Raw genomic sequence first — 21,569 nt, 5'->3', positions numbered from 1 at the left:
GATGTTCATCATTTATCTGTGTTAATATATCAACGAGAACGCACACTTGAGTGTGAAGTACTCTGTGTGTGGCAACACTGTAACGAATAATAATATCACATGCAGAACAAAATAAATGATAACAATTTAAAGGTGGAATGGAGGCAGTCTTCTCTCTGCATCCACAACTCAAGATTTTACAGCTGATACAACCATTTACAGTTAATTATTTGCAATAAGGCCTTATTGGGACCCAACAGATTGTCGGGCAGTCTTTGCGGTGTATGCTTTTTTTGTAGGCATCATAACACTGCTGGGATTGGATATGGCATGCTGCACCTGTGTTATTTTGCGAGGTCTAATTAAGTGTTTGGCGTTGTTTTGGAAGCTGGTAGCGGCGGCCCGAGGAAACAACGGCATCAAGCCTCATCCCCTCTCACTCCCTATTAATTTACTTTCTCCCGCTCAGCTGCTGCGTGTGCAACAACTTCCCCTATTAAAGCTGAGTGTCATCACACTGGACTCAGTTGACTACTTATCTTAAGTGCTAAGGTGATGAACGCGGAAGCCTGAGGCTGAAATACTAAATTGGGAAGTATTTTCTGACACGGCTCACTTGTAGCGCTGATTATGTGAGCTTCAAGCGCCACCAGCTGCATGTGGATTAAAGTAGTCTCTCTACACAAAAGTAATTTCCTTATCTCGTCACATTTTTCCAGTTCTTTAAACCCATTTGCACAGAAGTAACAAAAACTGTAACACAGAATGTAAATGACTACATTTACAAAGATAAGTTGGAGAAGGATTTAGCTGTCGGACAGACGGCCTCACATCTGACTCTAGAACACTTTGGTATCCAGAGGAGTTCATGGTGGACTCAATGGCTGAAAGGTGCCCAGGTCCTGTGGCTGCAGAACCAGCCCAGATCATCAGCCCTCCACCACCGTGCTTGACAGCTGGTGTGAGGTGTTTGTGCTGATATGCTGTGTTTGGTTTCCTCCAAACGTGCTGCTGTGCATGATGAGCAAACATCTCCACTTTGGTCTGGTCTGTCCAAAGGACATTGTTCCAGAAGTGGGAACATCGGGCCTCATGCAAGAACATTTTCGTATTTTTATTCTAAATTTATCTCACTTTTTTCGTACGAAGGTCTCGTACGAACACGCCACGTCAGATTCAACAAACGCTCTTAACTTGGGAAAAAGTGTGTAAACGACCTGCGTAAATGATGAATCCCACCCGTGCGTATTTAACTGCACATGCACGAGGATAGTAAATTTGCATACTCCACGCCCAAAATTATACCTTATTAGGCTGTGCTTCCTCTCTCCTGTGCCAGGACGTGTTGAGTCATGAGAATGGCATCAAGGTGCAGAAAGAACAACTTTACGGGCTCTGAGATTGAAGTTCTGCTTTCAGAGATCCAAAAAGGAAAATCTGTCATTTTTAGCAGTGTCAGCAGTGGAATTACAGAACCTGCTAAAGCCAAGAAATGGGAAGCAATTAGGAGTGCTGTTAATTGTCACCTGTAGTTTGTAATGTCACAGAAATAAAGAAGAAATGGTTTGATATGAAAATAAACGCTGTATGGAGACACATCCACCTGGCCTTCAGCTCAGAGCGCTCCACAACAGCACGGGTGCTTTGATGCGTATATGTGTCTCGTGCTCCGACTACGTTTAGCAGTCCAGCCACGGGATGAAAGGCCCTCTTAATTTGCACTTGTTGGACAGCGGTGCATGGGAATCTGATGTACCATGGGTGATAAACTGACGAGAGTTTTGATGACCAAGGGGAGCGCACGACTCACAGAGGACTGGGACACCCCCGATCTGTCTCCAATCTCCCTCTTAAAGGTTCCAGAGGCCACAAATCCAAGGGTGGTGAGGACCTGGACGCGTGGTGGAATTTGGTTTGATCGGCGTGTTTCTCTCTGGAGTTGTGGCTCCAGCAAGCTGCATATTTGCAGCAGCACAGTCCTTGGCAATCTAAATCGCGATGTCAGCCATTCGTCTGTCTCTGCAAGGACATCTACACGTTCTCGGAACACACGCTCTCTTCCAAGAGCCTGACGCGCTAAGGCATCCAAAAGTAGCAAGTCAGCAGCTGGTTACGCTTCCCATTGACCTTGTTATATACAGAGTCAAATTAACCTTCAATTAGTGCATAATTTAAGTCAAACCGAATAATGTCAGCATCATTATGGAGTATAATGTATATATTCATTTATGTTTGCTTCAAAGTAATAAAATATAAAATCCATTAGTCAAGCAAACTTGATTTGAATAACAGCGACAGGTCTGGATCACTCGTAAATTCTGTTCGTACCTGAAAGAAAACGTAAAATATAAAAAAATTGGTGAATGCGCAAATTCTCTTTAATCACTCGTACGCACGATTAAAGAACAAATCTGTTTGTTCGAACGGTTGTTGCATGAGGCTCAATGTCCTTTGGACAGACCTTTTTATGTGGGAAATAGTTGCTTTGATGACTTTAAAACCTGCAACATTTTAGACATTAAAACATTAATCCAGCACTAATGAGTCTGTAATATATTTTCCACTATTTGCTTGTGTGATTTTAGTCTCTAAAATGTAGTTTGATTCTAATAATTGAATCCAATGTGTATTTTTAAACTGTGGTATTGCCACTTTGTTCTATTCTTCCATTTGCCCCAAACACCATAAACAGATGTCCAAGTCGGTGAGAACGAGCGAGACATTTAGCTAATTACCTCTTCCAATTTTAGCAACACAAAAACATAGATAGGTATAAGCTCATAGGCACTTCCTATATTTTTACTGCATGACTCATGCTTCAAAGTGGGCAACAGGGCTGGTTCAGCATGAAATGAAAAGCTCCTGAAGATACAGCAACACCACCATCACGCAGCGGCTCAGTTTTTCAATAACCTAAGTGTAGGTCTTATTCTGCATCGTGTGGTTTGAGACGTTTTAACCCCAACATGCTCCACAGAAACAACCACACATCTGGCAACACCATCACAGACTCAGATATGCTCACAGACCCAGATAGAGCCTCAGTAGCTCGAGCTCAGGGATGCAAACAGCAGCACCCTTTGATCTTCAAAGCTCCCCGTCACGTCGGCATTCAATCCCAAACACAGAGGACAGGTCAGGGACAGGGCAAGCCAATCGGAGGGACCACATACACACAGCAGACACAATCATAACAACAGCAGGGGGGGAGAAGAGAAGGGGGAGGGCAGACAGCACGGGCCACCGTACGGATTCGACGAGAGAAGAAGCAGTCTCACAGACCTGATCAGCGAAAATCCTGGTTTTTGGCTCAAGAATGGGTCCTCCCCTTATTTCATCCTCCACAGCCATGAGTCTTGGAAGCAGAAACAAAGAGAGAGGGAGGGGGTGGGGAGAGGGGGGGAGAGGGGGTGACACAAAAGAGAGGGAGTATTGTGAATTCAAGATGAACAAGATGTTGAGCAGGTGCATCTCCAACATGTGGCCCAACAACACCATCATTGTGACAAAGCTGCTGGTTACCTGCTTATCTCAGATCTGAATCCCAACCCTGATTAGCAGCAAAATCTTTGAAGCCATTGCTAGAGCTGAGCAGCAGTAACCTAAGCCACGCTTTACGAGGCACTGCCAATTTTCCTCCCAACGAGTGGAGCCTTTTTTCTTCTCGCACCCCCCCCCCCTGGGATTTCTCAAAGCATTTGTGTCCGATTTAAGGTGTTTACAAAGGTGCATATTCCGGCCAACTGTGGGCAATTACGCCTGGTTTCCGGTGAAATGAATGGTTTGGTAACAGATCCCAATCATCCCCAGGGAATTACCCCATCTTGCGTAACATGGGCTGGCCAAGTCACGGGTGGAAAATCCTTTGACGAATCATTTCAAAGACTCAACTCGCTCAGATATGAGCAAGAAGTATTGCTGCGGTTTTCATGAGCCAACGAACAGTGCAGATTTCCAAGCTCCCGTGATTATGTCTGTCTTAAAGCCATCTGGCTAAACTACTGTTTGGCCATTTTAAAAAAAGAAAAAAAGTTTCTATAAATAAATGAAGACCTCTTTACACGCTGGTTTTCATTGTAAATGACTCCTTTGGTTTCATTTGACTCTGACGGCAGCAGAATAACACTATAAAAAACAGTTAACGCGGAATAAGATTGATGTTATACCTTTTATAAAAGTGTACAAAGGAGTCATTTCTCCCATTTACGCTGGTTTGTCTCAGTAGAACGAGCAAAAAAGAGCCCTCGTTTTGTTCATTAAGCCACGAATCAATGCAGAGTCACCACCGATCAAAGTCATGCTGTGTCACTCCACCACATTCACGGGATTTTATTAAAAAGACAGAGGCACATGTTTGACGATAAAGAATGAAAATCCACAGGTAAAGTTTCAAACATAAGTGTTTGGATGTTTTATTCCATAAATAATGTACAGTGTCGAGTTATTTTACAAAAGAAGAGAATAGGAAAGAAAAGAGTCAATCATAAGCACAGACAGAAATATTTGCACTGTCCCAGAAAACAATGGAATGTAACATGGGTATACAGCATTAAGATTCGACATGACTTCAAAAGGCAGACAATGATTCGTGTGGGTGATATGTTACAAAAAAGAAAGAAAATCCAGTTGTACTTCAAGTAGTGTGCTTTTGAGGTCAAGTCGTACATTTAGTAAAACAATACATCTACCAACATGAGGTCACAATGTCTGAATATTTTGCTACAGAGAAAAAAGGCAGAGACAATGGATGTAAAGTTAATGTAAAGTCAACAGAAAGACAGACCTGGATCAAAAAGAAGCTGCAAATACTTTTCTTTCTTTTTTTTTTTTTAAAGTGGAATCCTTCGATTGAAAACTTACCTCTCGCCATCAGAACGGTGCTAATGCGTCACCTTATCTAGTCGAAAACAAGAATTATTTGCAACTCCTTTGACGCAGGTCTGTGGCAGAAGAGAAAATGAACCCTTGGCCGTTGCTATAAAGCCATGTCAATCACACACACATCAAGCCAAAAACTCATCACCACTATGAATTAATTTGCAAGATTTGAACAGAAGATTTGCCGTAGTACAATCTGTACAGCCTATCAATACATTCTTGCTACAAAAGAGAGGCAGATATACTGACACCAGAATGTTATCTATATCTCTGGAGAGGGAGAAAGAAAATAATACTGTTTCCCTTTAAAATAGGATAATAATAATAATAATCAAATCATACTGTAACTGCATAAGTTAAATGACAGTACTCTCTAACTTTCTTAAACAACTAATCTGATCACCATGTCACTGGACACCACCAATGACGAAAGTCATACCGAGCATATACAGCAAAAAAATCATACAGAGAAAAGAAAATCATCTTTGCTTTGATATGTAAATAATATCCATTGCAGGCTTTCATTTTTAAAAAAGCAGATCAATTCACACAAACACCGTACAGATAAGATAAGCCCCCAAAAAACAAGTTGAATAACTTAAATACACACTTTGCAGAACAAACGGTTTGTCAGGGAGTCGCGTCATTGTTGTCATGTCTGTGGTTTTTCCGCACTTTACAGTATTCCAGGTCGTTATTTTGTCTGTTTTAGATTCTGCGGATGGTCAAAGAGTTTGGCAGGAAGTCACGGTTTCCTTCTGTACACCGGATGCGTACGACACATCGGGATCCTGCGTGTGCGTTCGCACAAACAGCAGATAAGTCGACATATTGTGTCTGTTATTGCGCGTCTCCTGCTAAAAACTTAGCTATTGCAAGGTTAAAATAGGTACAATCTCCTTCTTGGTAAATTCATATATCTCTCATATAATATTATTATTACTATTATGGCTCTTGCATCACTGAATTTAATGCGCTATGGATTATAGTTAAAAATAGATTATTACTATGACGGATGCAACAAAGACGATAGATTTTTGTTCCCCTCTGCTGCATCCCTTCAACATAAATCTCTTCACTTCATAGCAAACATATCGGGGAAGATAAATAACTTCATTCCTATGTATAATTTAAATACTATGACTTAAAAAGGTAAGCCTGTAGCCAACTAATTTTATATCTACTCTAAAGACAAAAATATATAGATACAGGTGCTACAGGTAAAGTGGATTCAGTGGATTTAAACTGACCTAAAACTCAATATGTGGCTTTGGTTTAAATTAGATTGTTGTGGAACAGAAAGCGTACCTGCTGATGACAGATACCGGAGGTGCTCTGAGCTTAAAGTAAAGTTTTACGCACAGAACATTAAGGCTTCTCTGAAAGAAAATCTCTCAAAACTTTTAGACCCAAACGCCGAGTTGTTTTTTTAGTTCTGCAGAATAAAAGAGATTTTTTTTTCAAGCCTACGCAGGAGCCGTGAGCTCCTGTTGCAGAACCTGAGCTCACTTTTTCCACCAACATAGCATGTTTTCAGTGTGAAAACTGAACGTAAAAGTCAATTGAAGATGAAATGTAACATAAGGCTATGGTTGTATTTATTATTCCGCTCAGATCCTGGAGTCCAGCCTGAGACGGAACTCCTTAGAATCCACTCTCTGCTTTCTTTGCTTTGCTCGTTTGTGCATTAAAACTTCACAACATGTCCAGGTGATGCACAAGTCTTGCAATGCATGGTGTGGCTCAGTGAACTTTTGAGTAAAAACTGACTCGGAAGCATCCAGATCTGCTACTTAATTCGTCCTTGTGTGGTTAGATGATCAAGGTGGGTCACACAAGTAACAAGTGTAGGCCCAGACAACATGAGTGTCCTGCGCACCGTGCTTCATATGTGCAGATTTGTGTGCTCGCTTTGAGAATGTGAATCTTTCAGAGCTCTGACAGAGTTTCTGTGAAATGCGGCATAGCTGCGTACGCCTTTCTGCTTGAATCTTCACCCTTAACTGACCGATTCAAGTTTTAGTCTGAGATGTTCTTCCCTCCTCATATCATAGTGTCTTACGTAAATAAAAAAAAAAGGAGGTACGAGTCCTCGTGTTGCTTCTGTAGAGAGAAACATCAGCAGTCCTTCGGTGAACGGGTTCACCTTAATCTAAAAATGGAAGAGCTGATATCAAACCATGGTCTTCCACAGTCCTGTGCATTAAAGTCCCAAAGCAATTCTTTAAAAAGTGCAGGCATGTGTGTTCTTAAGTTATCAAATCCTCTCAATCCTCTTGTGCTTTTACTGTGCAATCTGGTGGCAGATTCAATTGAAAACTAAGTGGATCTCTCATGTGATCCCAAAATCCAGTTAAACAGCAGAGCTGTGTTCATAAAAATGGCTGCTGGTGGGTGCAACAGCACAGGATGAGGGAGGATGTTCGTTTTTCTTTTTTTTAAATATATATATATACACAAGGTTCCCTTAAAAGATGAGCAGGACTCTCTGTCTTCATTCCAAGTCTTCTTTCCTGGAGTGGATTAGAAGTGGCAATATTCTCCGTCACAGATATCCACCCTTCAGTTGCAGACCACAGACTATCATAAGATGTGAACATATTGCACTACTTTTCCTTTTAACTCAACTCTTTGCACAAATAAGAAAACAAAACTTAGTTAGACAGCATTGCTAATGTGCAGTCACTCACAAATATTTGGTCTTCATGCCTGAGTACATCTTAGAAAGCGCTCAATATTCAGCTCCTGCCCCACCAACTGCTTAATTCGTCAATAAAAACTAAAACTGCACTCAAAGATTGACCCATTACATTTTTACAAACTCGGTAAATTAAGACTCGGCTGCATTTTTTCTGCAGTTCTCTAACTATGAAGCTCTAACAACAAACTAAGCCATGTGAAAAGCCAGCAGGTTTAGCTTAGAGGACGATCGGAGACTCTTTGTTGGGCTGGAAAAGAAGAAACCGCCAGGGGAACGTACCCTGCATGCTGATCCACAAGGATGTAGATCTTTGTCCTCCATACTATAGTCTCTCATTTAATTTTCCCCTCATTACATGTCAGCAGCTTTGGCTTTCAATATACAGCTCCCTGCTTTACTCCCAGGGCTACAGTACTTAATGAAACTGAAACCAGCCTCCCACCCTGCAAGCTTCAGTGCAAGATAACAACCTCTGGTAAATAGAGTCCTTTTTCCAATATGCAATATGTGCAATTGAGGCAATAACTGCTTTAAGTTCACGCTTCATCTTGTTAAACAGAATGCAATATGCTGAAGTTGTACTGCGGACGCCCTCTGCCTCCACTTACTCCTCAGAAGAATGATTATTTTTAATTATTGTTAAACGATCTCAGTCTTACAGAAGACGCACCTTTTGCCACATATCTGAGATATCTGAGATGCCCTCCACACCAACAACAGCCTCAATTTACCTGCTAATTATTCCTTTAATTTGGGAGTCTTTTTCCAGCTGCTGTTGCTGTAGCCTCCTCTCACTGTCATCGAGTCGGTTCTGGTACTGAAGGAGAATCTTATTGGTCTGCTGCTCCTGCGTGAAGAGTCTCCGCTCGTACTCCTCCAGCTTTTTGTGGGACGTCATCAGGCGCTCCTTCAGGGAGGTGATCTCTTCCTCGTACTCCCGAACCTGTGGAGCAGACATGGAGAGAGGATCAATGTGGCATGCATGTTGTTGGTGTTTACATGCCTCAATTCTATATTTTTTTTTTAGGGAGATAGGGGCTCGAGAGCACTGTATCCACAAGAGGTAGGTTCCTGAAAAACTAGAAAAAGAAATCGCATGAACATTAGGCTCATGGCTGTCGTTTCTTCCACTTTTATCAAATCAAATTTATTTGTAGCACATTTCATGTACAAAACAATTCAAAGTGCTTCACATAAAATAAAAGCATTGCACCAGGGAGTGTAAGAAGCATTTAAAAATACATAAAAGAATATAAAGATAAATTAAAAGATATCGTGCAGATTTCATGCATAGACACATGAGAAAATAAATGTTTTTAACCTGGATTTAAAAATGTCTTTTAGAGATCTTTAGATGTCTGCGTTAAGCTCATGTGCGAGTACCATGAATGAAAAACGTTACCCACCCTGTCCATGCGCGACTCATCCATGCTCTTTGAGTACTCCTTCAGTTTGAACTCTTCACGGTCGATCCGTGAGCTCTCGATGTCAGCTGACAGATGAGGCATGTTGGAAACCCAGGCCACCGTTCGCTCATTGGCTGGGGTTGGTGGGTTGAGGGTGGATGGAGACTGTGAGCCCTGCAAGAGAAATACATTACATTACATTCCGGTCATTTTGCAGACGCTTTTATCCAAAGCGACTTACAATAAGTGTGTTCCACATCGGTAGGCAAAAGAACTTCAGGCCATAAAATGCATAAGTGCATTTCCTTCCAAAACCAAACAGCTAAGAGCATAACTAGTGCTAGAGTTAGTGCAGTAAGATAGGTACCTAGACAAATGGGAAGACAATTTAGAAAACAAAGACAATTTAGGAAACAAATAAGTGTGTAAGGAGCTGGGACGAGTTCTTAACTCAAGAAAGTCACTGCCTCCAAAAACCCTTCATTGTGTCTTTTGGGACTGCTTCCAAATAATATTCAAATGTCAAAACGCCAAAAATCATGGTGTCGTTTAGCTATGATAACAGGGTGCAGGATAACTTTACGCCACTGGAAATCTCCCATCTTGTCCACTTTTAAGGAGTGGATAGAGGTTCTAAGCTCAATGGCAAGCTATGAGCGTGTCACCTATAGAGTGGCTGGGAGGGAAGATCTATTTAATGAAGTATGGGGACCATTCCTATAGCCCAACTGCTGGATATGTAAGGATGACACTACCTACCTCTGCATATATATATATATATATATATTTTTTTTTTTTCTTCTTTTTTTCAGGTACAGGATATGTATGCTATGTAGACTTCCTAGGGTGTTGTATTTTTGTTTTGATCTAGGTTTGGTGTTGTAAGTCTGGCTTGATGTGTCTGTTGTTGCTGGACTGTAGTTTTGTTTTTTTGTTCTATTTATCGGTTTGTTTGTTAAGAAAAAAAAAAGACTGGGCAGATGCTGAAAAAGAATACATTGTTTGCTATGTAAAAGCTGCACTAAAAAGCTGCTCATGCACAGTTGAACACAGGAGCTGACAGAAACCTGGGGAAACGAGAGCTTAACCAACACATCGTACAATGAGAGTGTGCAGGTGTTACCTGTTTGCTCATGGAGGGTTTGAGAAGGTGCTGCTGAGACTGCTGCTGTGGCGACTGCTGAGTGCTCTGACCGGTGGTTCCTTGTGGACTCCCACTTTCCCTGACAGAACTCTGCTGGTGAGGAAGCCCCGGCGCGGTGTTGTCTTTGACCGACAGCTGCCGAGGCCCTTGCTGCCTGCCGCCGTAAGACTCGGGTGACTGGAGGAGGTTCCCGCTCTGCGGCCGGGTTTTACCGGAAGCAGCGGGCGCAGCAGCCGCGCTGACCGACAGCTGGTGGGACGTCTGGGACTTAACGCGCTGGGTGGGAGGTGGAGCAATAGAACTCTGGCGCATAGGTTGGACTGTGGTAGGAGGTGTGGTAGCCAGAGAGGAGTGGGAGGTTCCTGTCTGAGAGGTCATGCCCATCATTTGTTGTTGCTGGATATCCTTCCAAAAGAAAACAACAACATAAAGTCAGTTTCATTCCTCGTTTTGGTGCCGTCTTGAGGACAATGGCTGTGTTCGAAACCGCATCCTTCTCCTACTACTCCTACTACTCATACTAACTTTTTTCCTGAATGCATACTAGATTGGCCGAAATGTTGGGTATGCATCATGAGGTTACTTCTCATACTCAAACTACCCAAGATGCAACGTAACGTGACGTCGCCGATCGTCATTTCCTGTCAAAACGGCAGTTTCAAGCTAGCTACAACGAGGGTAGGTTCACTTCCTGTTTTCAAAACAAAAGCACCAATTGTATCGTAATGGCTTTCCCTATGATAAAAGGCAATGGGTATTTTATTTTATGAAAATAACCGGAAGTGCGTTGCTCACTACGGCTAGCTTTAGTAGCGCCGAATTCGTGGGAACAAGTTTGTAAACAGCCGGTATTTTGTCAGGTTTTCAACACGTTGGGGATCTAAACGACTACTTTCTCACCTGAAAATGTTTCAAATGTTGCTAAAGTTTACAGAGTTTAGAGCTTAAGGGAAATCAGCTTCAGGCCGGCTGATTTCGGCTCGGGCAGGAGCGAAATGCATTGTGGGTAAACGCTCTGCATACTGTCTGATCGATGAGTATGCAGTATGGAAGTATGGAAGTATGTAGTATGCGGTTTCGGACACAGCATTAGTCTTCAGATTAATTCAAGACACAATCAAATCTTAAGATTACACCAAACATGTGTTTACCTGCACATGCATGGACATCTGCCTGCGTGCATACTCAGCCCTGCTGTAGTCGTCGCTGTAGCTGTGTGAGTGGATGATGCTGGGTTGGCCCAGGTGAGCCTCCCTGGTCCTGAGGGTGGACAGGTCCTCACTGCGGGAGAAGCCCCCGTGGGCAAACTGTGGGATGTAGCCCTGATGCGAGTGGTCAGGCTCTGGGGCGAGGAGCAGGGGTGCTGGAGGTTGAGCCCGGCTGTGCTGGTGGTGGAGCTGTTGCTGATGAGGCCCGTCAGCGGTCGCCAGATGAAAAAGAGGATTCTGGAAGGAAAGCGGGTAGCGCATGGCGGCGGCCTGCTGTTGCTGCTGCTGGGATAGCGAGTCGGTGGTGGTGCCCATCTGGCTCAGCTGGCTCAGCCGGAGGCCGCCGGACATGCTGGAGCCGCCAGAGCCAGCTGACAACCTCCCACCGGCCCGCAGCTGGCTGCTCAGGCCCGACCCCAGGCCGCCACCGCCTCCGCTGCTCAGCCCGCCGAAGCTGCCCATACCGGCGATGGAGGCCTGGGAGGAGTTGAGCATGTCCACCGACTGCAGGTTAGACAGGCTGTTCATTCGGGAATCCTGGAGGTCCATCATAGATACGCTTTTATTGACACTGAGCACCTAGATAGTAACGGATATGAAGGGCTAGTGTGCCCATTGGTATTTTTTTTTAAATTTTAGGTGGCCACGGATGATATGGGTGAGGTTGGTGCAGGTGTTTTTACCGCGAGGCCTGCTTGGGTATCGGAATGCCTGAAAGTATTTCCCAGGAAATACCGCTAGGATGAGTTGCGAGGTGAATCAGTGGAAAAAAAAGCAGATGCCATGATAAACTAGAGCCTCGAATAACACGATGGCAGATTCTTGTAAGTATGGCTAACATGCACGTCAATATCAACCCCACTTTGAGAAGGATTAAATTCAGTGTGACAAAACTCACCTTAGGGTCTGGTTCCGTGATGTCCGAGCTGCTTGTGCAGTACGCTGGGCTGGACCGGGCCAGGGGAGGACGTGATACATAAAACATGTCTTTGGAGGCTCGATGAGGGTGATCGCGGTCCTGAAAACTCATCTGGGAGCGAGATGGCATGACCCCTCCGGTGGAGGTAGGGGAAGGCAAACGAGTGATATCTATAGAGCTGGAGAACAGCGGTCAGTAAGGCCAACTGTAGCTGAGGACAGAGACTGTTAAGTGCCCCCAAATAACTTCAAATACATCCAAGTACATCATATTGACAGCAGATACAAATTTACATTAAAAAAAAAAGTGCGGGAAGAAATATTTATGTCATTTAGTCAAGTGAAATTAGCAAAATACCAAGATGAAAAACTCAATTTGCCATGAAAGTCTAACACTTGTTCCTTCTAATCTTCACATCTAGGCTAAAAACCTACTTATTTAGGAGCTGCTTTTAATACCCATTAGTATGATGACACTTTTATCGTATTTGATCTTATTCGATTTGTTGTATTTTATTGCTTTCACTGTTCTTTTATCATTTTTGTTGTTTTTACTTATTCTTCTCTTTATTTATTACCTGCTGTAAAGCACTTTGGTACATCGTAAGGATTGTCTGTAAAGGGCTGTAGAAATAAAGTACATTTACATTCTACACAGTTTGGTTTGGCCAGTGGTTTTATATCCAAGGATCCCCAACGCAGCTTTGGCAGAAATAAAACTACACGACCCCAGGATTTCACCAGGAATGTGTGGCTTCATTCTGTTCTCAAAGCAGAAATCACAGATTTCTGTGGTATCTATTGAATCGGTCACTCATTCACTACCCCTAAAACCGCCGTTCTTAATCTCTTCATCCCGTAAATTATCCTTCTCAGAGGTCCACGTCTGGCCTGGTGTCTTAACATAGTGAGTTTATGTACGACCATCAGTCTGCACAGGAAGTTTTTCTCTGAAAAGTGAATAAATTTCCTGCCAGGCTCACTGCCTCCCATCAAAAATAGACCAGGGACCAGATGCATAGAACTGTGTGTAGTCAGGATAGAATGTGCACACGGAGTCATTGCACCAGATTTATAAACGGACATATGGTTCTGTTTCATAACTCTTAGGGACAGTGAAACCATGCATGTAAACAAGTCTCATTTCCTCTCACACTCTAACCCATGAATAGATGAAGGCACACCATTAATTGATCGTTCGAATATAAAAACACTGTTTGCACCACAGCTAAATAGAGATGACAATGAAGGAAACATCCATCCATCTATTACATTCCGCTTATCCAAGGTTGGGTTCGCAGGGTCAAAAGGTCCACAAGGGAAAACCCAGACAACCCTCTTCCCAGCGAGCCTCTCCAGCTTCTCCTGGGGGATCCTAAGGTTCTCAGGTCAAGAAGGATGTATAATCCCTCCAGCAAGTTGTGGGTCTCTCCCAAATTGGACACAGAAAACCTCCAAATGGAGGCATCCAGGTGGCATCCTAATTAAATGCCTGAACTACCTCAGCTGTGAAGGAGCAGTGGCTTTACTCCACATTCCCACCACATATGTAAGCCCCCCCCCCCATCTCTGAGGCTGAGCCCTGCCGCCCACGGAAGGAAACTGATTTGGGCCGGTCTCATTCTTTCAGTAACAACTTAAATCTCATGACCATAGGCAAGGGTTGGAAAGAAGATGGACCGGTAAATCAAAAGCTTTGCCTTTCAACAGCAGAGAAGAACAATTTCACTGAATATGAAACTGAGACGTGAGAAAATCTGTTCTGGCTATCATGACACGAGTTAATGATGGATGAACTACTGCCTGTGTTGGAGATGATCAGGAGAGAGACACATATGTACAACACACATTGATTGTGGTACGTTGGCTGGAAATCTAAAGACATGGATGAGCCAAAAAAAAGAGGACAATCTCCAGTCATTCTTTTAAAAACTCATTAAGCAAGGTCTTCCACAGCCATTAAGCAGGCTCGTGACGTAAAGTCGGCAGTTATTTCAAGCGGCCACAAATAAACACAAAGTGTTAGTAAAACTAATTCTATGAAACAAACTTCCACTACTTCACCATTTCAGCCTTGTGTTTTTGCACGGTCCGAAGAATGTGTGATGTTGCCATTTCTCCCCTCATGTTCTTCATTTATAAGCACAGGATTTGTATGTAGGAAAAGGGAAGAAGAACAGTTTATGCATCTGGACCCAGGGAGGAATTTTTATAGGAGTGGAATAGAGAAATACGGTGGCCGACACGTGCAAACGGCAAAACAAATCCAACAGTAAAACGCTGCAAGAGAAGTTCGCCAGGCCACTAGGGGCTCTCGACCTGTGTGGGATAGGCCCAATCCGATAGGGGATCGACTATGGGAGATCAACCATAGTAACGAAGGAGAAGAAAGTCGAAAGGTAAGTTGTCCTAGACTATGTGAAACAGCGTTGGGAAAAAGAGTTGAACGTGGTGATAACAGAGGACATGTGGCTGAAAGCCTGGGAAACAGTCATCCTCCACCAACTCCTGGACTTGGAGAGATTAATTTGTTTCTTTATAACTCCCAAACAGACTGGCACACAACTGGCCTGCTGGAGAGAATGTGGAGAGGTCTTCACTGATAAGGCCCATGTTTTTTGGTCTTGCCTCCCCATCCAGATTTTATGGAGAGAAGTGGCAAATATCATTTCAAAGGTTCCATGTTTCAATATCAATGTCTCATTCCTAACTCTCCATCTTGGAAATATTCCAGATGGATTGAGTAAAGCTGATAATTATCTTCTTAGGGTCTTGCTGGCAGCAAGTAAAAAGGCCATCACAAAATGTTGGCTCCAGAAAAATGCCCCCACTACAGATACTTTTGTTGATATTGTAAAACAAACTGCATGTCCTCGATCAAATGACTCAATCCGACTTGATGAACGATGGCAGAAATGGCCGATGAGTGAGACTATTTTAACATGTTGTGTACGATATTCTGACTTTCGAAAATAGTGACCACCCCCGGACCTTGAATGTGTAATTGTTCAATGTTTTGTACTATTAAAAAAAGGTATGTTGTCCTTTATGTCTTTATGCCAAGTGTTTAAAAAAGACAACGTAAAGGACAACGTACCTTTATACTTTCTTCTCCTTCGTTACTCCTCCGATCTCTCACAGTCGATCACCCTTTCCCAAAGGCCAAGACCCCCTAGTGGCCGGGCGAACTTCTGTAGTGTTTTGAAGTTTGCATCGCGTGTGCTCCGGCCATTTTTGTGATTGCCGCATTTTTCTCTTGCAGCGTTTTTACTGTTGGATTTGTTTTGCCGTTTGCACATGTCGGCCACCGTAGAAAAAAACGCTTCCGGGATGCTTCTGAAACATGCTGCGGTGTATCTGATGGAGTCAAAAACTGCCTGGCAGCTCAAACGCAAAAGCAACTGTACCCAGAAAAAAATATAGAGGGAAGAAGCTCAGAAGGGAAATATCTTTTTAATAAATCTATTAACGTCTCATAGACTTTTGGAACATGTGAAGTTGAAGTTTTTGGAACCACTTTGTCAAAGTCTAGTGAGTCAGAGTAATATAAAGTACAAGATCTGAGTCAATTCAACCCATTAATGCAGAAGAACAAAGTCCCTACCTATTAAGATCCCTCATCATGAGATTCTGAAACTCTGAGGAGATGCCACGGTTGAAGCTCGGCCGCGACAGCAGCCTGTCCGTCTGTCTCTCCTGCACCCTGTCCGTCTGATGGCTCGGCTGCCTCTGGAGGTGTGGGTTACGCAAGGCCATACTGATGTCATTCAGGAGGCGAGGTAAAGGACCCAGTTTGATGATTGCATCCTGTGGTTAGAGGAAAGTGTCTCATTAAAGCTTCATATATCCACCTTCACTCGCCTGATACTGATACGTTGATGACGGCTCCGGCTTGAGAAATTAATTACAGTCTAATGTTTGAGGTGAGAAAACAGCAACAGTCTGAAAATAACATACTCAGTCTGACTCTGTTCAGTTTGGCTGCACGGTGACAGAACATTCAAGATTTTAGAGCATCCGATGCCTCGGTTCTGTAAATGTCTGGGATTCAGGTGTTGTTTTGGTGATGATAGTGAACAAATGTTTGTGTTTCAACAATCAAATTTACAAACAAAGTGTTAATTCAATGACGTTTTCAACGTTGAATCTGCTAAAACTGTGGATCCGGGTTGGATTTTCTTTTCTTTTCTTTTTTTCAACCTGAACCACAAAAATGAACACTTGATGCGGAAAATACATCATTATGTTCGTACATTCCGTTCCAGCTTTCTTCCTAGTTTGTTTTTAGCCAATAGAACAAAGATTAGAAAATTATCGGAAAGGTATTTGTATTTTTTACAGAGAAAACTCAATCCGTTGCATTTATTTCCCTTTAATTAGGCCAAAGAATGAACTCTAGCCCACTGACTAACTTTCAAAGGACAATTATGTGCAATGTTTTGGTCAATAATCTGATGGGATCATTGGCAGGTAAACAAATCAGAGTCAATGAATAACAATGCAAACAACATAACTTGCACAAAAGATGATTTTGGAATCAAACATTTTGACAGTATGTGATAGAAAATGGGTGCTAATACACATCTAAACAGATTAAATGGTTTTGTGTATACCTTGCTGAGCTGAGCGATGACCTCCCACAGAAGACTGTGCAGAATAGACAGTTCTCTGCCCAGATCGATGTATCCCTCAAAGCCTCCTGCATTGCTGACACTATCAAGGTTAGAGATCTCGTACAGGAAATGCTGCATGGAGCCCCACTCCATCTCTAAAAACTCATTCATGAAACACATGTACTCCTCTTTACTGCCGAACCTGCAGGTGGGAGAGGAAGGGAAGAGGTGGACATGTGAAAGTAACAGACAAAAGAGAGGTCAGAGACACGGCAGGGAAATTAGACTTCTGATTCTTCTACATAAATACATTTAATTTCCTATGGCTTTGCATCAAGGCTCAAACATATATGCAATTAAAACCTAATTTTATATTTATACATAATTTATTATGAGTGATTAAGACAAAAATAAAACTTCTAGAGAAGAAATCTGCAAATGAACAAGCAGAAGGGGTGGGTGTTTTTGGTACTGGCAGCTTTGTGGTTAAGATTCATGTTGACTGTATGCATATAAACAGTCACATGGAAAGGTAATCATCCGATTACATATATTAGGCAAACTATGATCTCCAAACCATTGCCTGTCATCTGATGATTTAGCCTTTTCCTGAGCTCAAACTGATCTCATTTAAATGATGACTGGCACAGGGATGAGGATGTCTCACAGTGGATATCTGCTGGCTGACTCTCTCTGATGGTTAAATGAGTTAGATAAATCTGGCTGAAGCAAACCTAGTGGTTTCTGTGTAAATAAACAAATTTGTGACTGAATTTTTTTTTTTAAAGAAAATGATATGGGCCATATATGTATTAAAGCTCCATATGCTTACATCCGCCAATATGCAGATGACACTGTCATTTATAATTACTTTGTACGCTGTACGGTTCAAGCTTCTACCCAGTGACAAAAGTTGTTTTTCTTTTATTTCTGATTATGATCTACGTCTCAGAATACAGAAAAAAAATACCTAATCCAACATTGCATGTTACAAACATTACAGACACTACAGGAATGAATGACTGTACACGATTTACCATATGAATGTAAATAAAAGTCTTCTTGATTATACAGTAAGGATAAAGAGATTCACTAAATGCAACTTTGTTACGCACATGATCCGGTCAAACATTAAGCATGGATGGGTTAGTTAATGTCTAATAACTGCTATAGATTAAATCAGAATCTACTGACTTGGAGAAATTAGCCAGGTTTTGCACTACTTTAGCGATGAGGGTGAGCGTGCGTGACGTCTGCTCGTCAGGATACTCTTGGGTCAGGTTGAAAAGAGATGGGGACATGATGGCAGGACACAGGAAGCGCAGAAAGAGAGAGCCGCTGATCAGGCGGTCGGCGATGTCTTCCCGACCCCTCTCAGCGCAGCGAACTCTCCACGAAGCAAACACTTCCTTTAGCTCTCGAGGGAACACACTGTGAAGCGACATAAAACAGTCTAGTGTCAGTCACAACAATGGACACGTTTTTCTCAGCTTCATCAATTTGATGGCAGCAACACATCTCAAAAAGGTTGGGACAGGAGCAAGAAAAGGCTGGAAGATAGTGGAACCAAAGGAAACAGCTGGAGGGACATGTGGAAACTAATTAGGTTGATTGACCACAGATAAGTCAGTCAGTGGATCTACATGATGAGATTAATTCGATTATAGCTATAGTTGGGTTATGCTCCTTATTTGAGCAAGGGTAATTCTCCTTGGATATATGGCGGTGAATGAATGGGATCAGAGGCACAAAGCGTGTCATACCCCGGTGTGATAGGTGGCGCTGTACCCATTCCAACTGTTGCTAATAGAGCCACTTCCTGTTGACCTCTTCACCACCACCAACAACAACAAACTCAGGCATTGGAGAAAGATGGAGAACGCAGAGCCAGATGTAGCTACGTCCCTCTACATTTGGTCTGTGATGAGCTGCTTGTTGCACAAACTCGATGCCCAACGGAGCATTCTCCATCGCGTTGTTTGTTTCTTTCTGACGGCGACAACAACAGGAATATCGTCTCCTTTGACTTCCGGGTCACGACCCCGGGAAAACATCTGGAGCATGCGCAGAACGCAAAGTCTGATTCACCACGTGCTTCAGCGTCTACAAGCAGGTTTAGAGTGACTTTCAACCCAGTTATCTCGGGGTCTTAATCCGACTGCGAGTAACTCGATCCGATCCAATTTTCATTCTAACTAAGGTGTCTACATGAACTTAATAACTCAGTCTTATGGTAATTTAGCCCTTAATCCAATTTTTACAATGCCATGTAACCCACTGACTAACTTAACTGGGTATAAAAGAGCACTATAGAAAGGCAGATTCTCTCAGAACTAAAGATGGGCAAAGAGTCAGCAATTTGCAAAGAATCGCATCTACAAATTGTGGAACAATTTCAGGATAATGTTCTCCAACACAAAATTACAAAGACTTCATCTACAGTACATAACATCATCAGAACATTCAGATTATCTGGAAAAATCTTTCTGAACAAGGAACACGGTCAAACATTAATACAAAATGCCCGTGACTATTGGGTTGTCAGGCAGCACTGTATTAAAAACTGGCATAATTCTGGCATGCGGATCACTGCATGGGCTCAGAAACACTTCCAGAAATCTATCATGCAAAGAGGAAGCCATATGTGAACACGATCCAGAAATGGAGCTTTCTTCTCTGCGCCAAAGCTTGTTTAAAATGGACTGAGACAAAGTAGAAAACTGGAAATCATCCTCCGGCTTACTATCAGTGCTCAGTTCAAAAGTTTGCATTTCTGATGGTATGGGGGTGCATTATAGCGTCTATAGAACTGACAACTAACACATTTGGAAAGGGTCCATCCAGGTTTTAAGAGCTACATATCTTCCCATCCTGGCAATGTCTTTTTCAGGGAAGGCCTTGCATATTTCAGCAAGACAATGTTAGACAGCACGGTGCTGGATTGACCTGACTGCAGCCCCGACCTTTCACAAGCTGAAAACATGTGGAGCATCATGAAACACAACATTCAACAAAGAAGACCCAGGACTGTTGAGAAGCTAGCATCCAGCTAACATTCCCCTCCCGGAGGTCCGGCAACTGGGCTCCTCAGTTCCCAGACATGTTGCTGCCAACAAATTCAAGACGAGCGAACATTTTTTATGTGATAGTAAAAAGTAAAACGAGTAAAAAATTTCAACATTTCACATGTTTTCTATGTTCTATTGTGAATAAAACATTGATTAATGAGATGTGCAAATCATTTCAATCAATTTCAGTTTTATTCACAACCTTTTGGGAATTGTGGTCGTATTTTTGCATTTAGCAACAACTCACCAATGGGAATTAACAATTTTGCAGAGTGCCAGTTCACAGCACATTCGTAGATTGGCTTGGTGGTCTGGCAGCACAGACGGTGGTATTCTCATAGGGTCCACTTCACAATTTTCCTCTGACTCATACAAGGCCCTTATGAACTCCCCTGCAAGTGACATTTCATTAGTAGCGAGTTCAGTCATTTTAATGCCTAAAACCAACATCAAGGACCGAACGTTTTACAAAATAAATGCATTTTGTGTGTAAAATCTTAAAAAGATTAACACATTTCTGTGTATAAAGCATGCCTGGGGAACTTTGACTGATGACTGATGATTTACTGAAGCATCACACGAAGCAACAAAAGCAGAAAAGACATCTTCTCTGAATCAACTCTGTTTCTCGTGTCAGCATTTATAGATTGTGATCACCTCTCTCCAGTCACGGTGCTCGAGGTTTGCTCATCTAACAAGAAGTTAAATAAAACACAACCTGAGCAAACTGAACTGTAAGCATTAGGGAACAATCATAAAAACTACTCAGCATGACAGAAAAGGCAGATTATTTCAGCTAATGTTCACAAACCATGACTAAAAGATTGAACTTCCTGACACCTGTCAGATATCATCTACTGACAGAACAGTAGATTAAGCATTAACTGTTCTTCTACATGCGATGGATGAAAATATGAAAAACAGTTAGACAATTCATTACGGTGTTTGTTCATATACTCATTAAGGTGGAATTTTTCCACCTAAATAACCTTGAAATGTATTTATTTGTTGTTCACTGGATCTTATACACTGAAATGAATTCTTAAAGGCTACGTACTTGAACTGTTAATATGATAAATGAGACTATTTTTGCACTCGTCTTATCAAACTTTATTTATAAAGCACTTTTCATACATTAAAATGTAGCACAAAGTGCTATACATGTTTAAAAGCAGCCCCCATCCCCACCCCAGCACATACAAACAGACATATGTACACACACGCAGAGACACACGCACACACACAAAATAAATAAATAAATCAAAAATGAAAAAAAAAACTTTAATTAATTAATTAATTAAAAAAAAAAAAAAAATAATAATAATAATAATTTAAAGTTTTTAAATTCATTTAAATTATTTTATTTGTTTCTCTTTATATTCTTTTATGTATTTTAATGCTTCTTCCACTCCCTGCTGCAATGCTTTTATTTTATGTAAAGCACTTTGAATTGTTTTGTACATGAAATGTGCTATACAAATAAATTTGATTTGATAAAAAAAATATAAAACAATTAAATTAATTAATTAAAGCCATAATGTGTAATCTTTCACGTTGTCTATTAACAAATTTGAGTCTTATCATTCACAAGTATTACCTCAATCGTTATTAATTACCTCCATCACAAAAGTGCAGTGTTCTTATATTCTTTATA

At 42.0% G+C, this 21,569-nt stretch overlaps 1 protein-coding gene across 6 annotated transcripts in view; it reads right to left on the bottom strand.

The window, feature by feature from the left end:
- Positions 1 to 21,569, bottom strand: part of syngap1b (synaptic Ras GTPase activating protein 1b) — a 230,972-nt gene that overhangs the window by 19,569 nt on the left and 189,834 nt on the right. For 3 of the 6 annotated variants that reach the window (XM_075466264.1, XM_075466265.1, XM_075466268.1), the window contains 10 exons: positions 20,163 to 20,307; positions 18,042 to 18,278; positions 16,848 to 17,049; positions 15,839 to 16,041; positions 12,215 to 12,413; positions 11,260 to 11,793; positions 10,088 to 10,513; positions 8,965 to 9,138; positions 8,290 to 8,501; positions 3,262 to 3,334 (listed from right to left, as the gene is read on the bottom strand). In XM_075466264.1, coding sequence (XP_075322379.1) covers positions 3,262 to 3,334; positions 8,290 to 8,501; positions 8,965 to 9,138; positions 10,088 to 10,513; positions 11,260 to 11,793; positions 12,215 to 12,413; positions 15,839 to 16,041; positions 16,848 to 17,049; positions 18,042 to 18,278; positions 20,163 to 20,307 — 2,405 coding nt within the window. Of the gene's footprint in view, positions 1 to 3,261; positions 3,335 to 4,405; positions 7,371 to 8,289; positions 8,502 to 8,964; positions 9,139 to 10,087; positions 10,514 to 11,259; positions 11,854 to 12,214; positions 12,414 to 15,838; positions 16,042 to 16,847; positions 17,050 to 18,041; positions 18,279 to 20,162; positions 20,308 to 21,569 lie in introns of those variants that run through there. The other 3 variants (XM_075466269.1, XM_075466267.1, XM_075466266.1) reach the window with 3 other exon arrangements.

This window comes from Odontesthes bonariensis, chromosome 5 (assembly GCF_027942865.1).
Source record: "Odontesthes bonariensis isolate fOdoBon6 chromosome 5, fOdoBon6.hap1, whole genome shotgun sequence".
Lineage (NCBI taxonomy): Eukaryota > Metazoa > Chordata > Actinopteri > Atheriniformes > Atherinopsidae > Odontesthes > Odontesthes bonariensis.
This window is presented reverse-complemented; position numbering and strand designations above follow the sequence as displayed.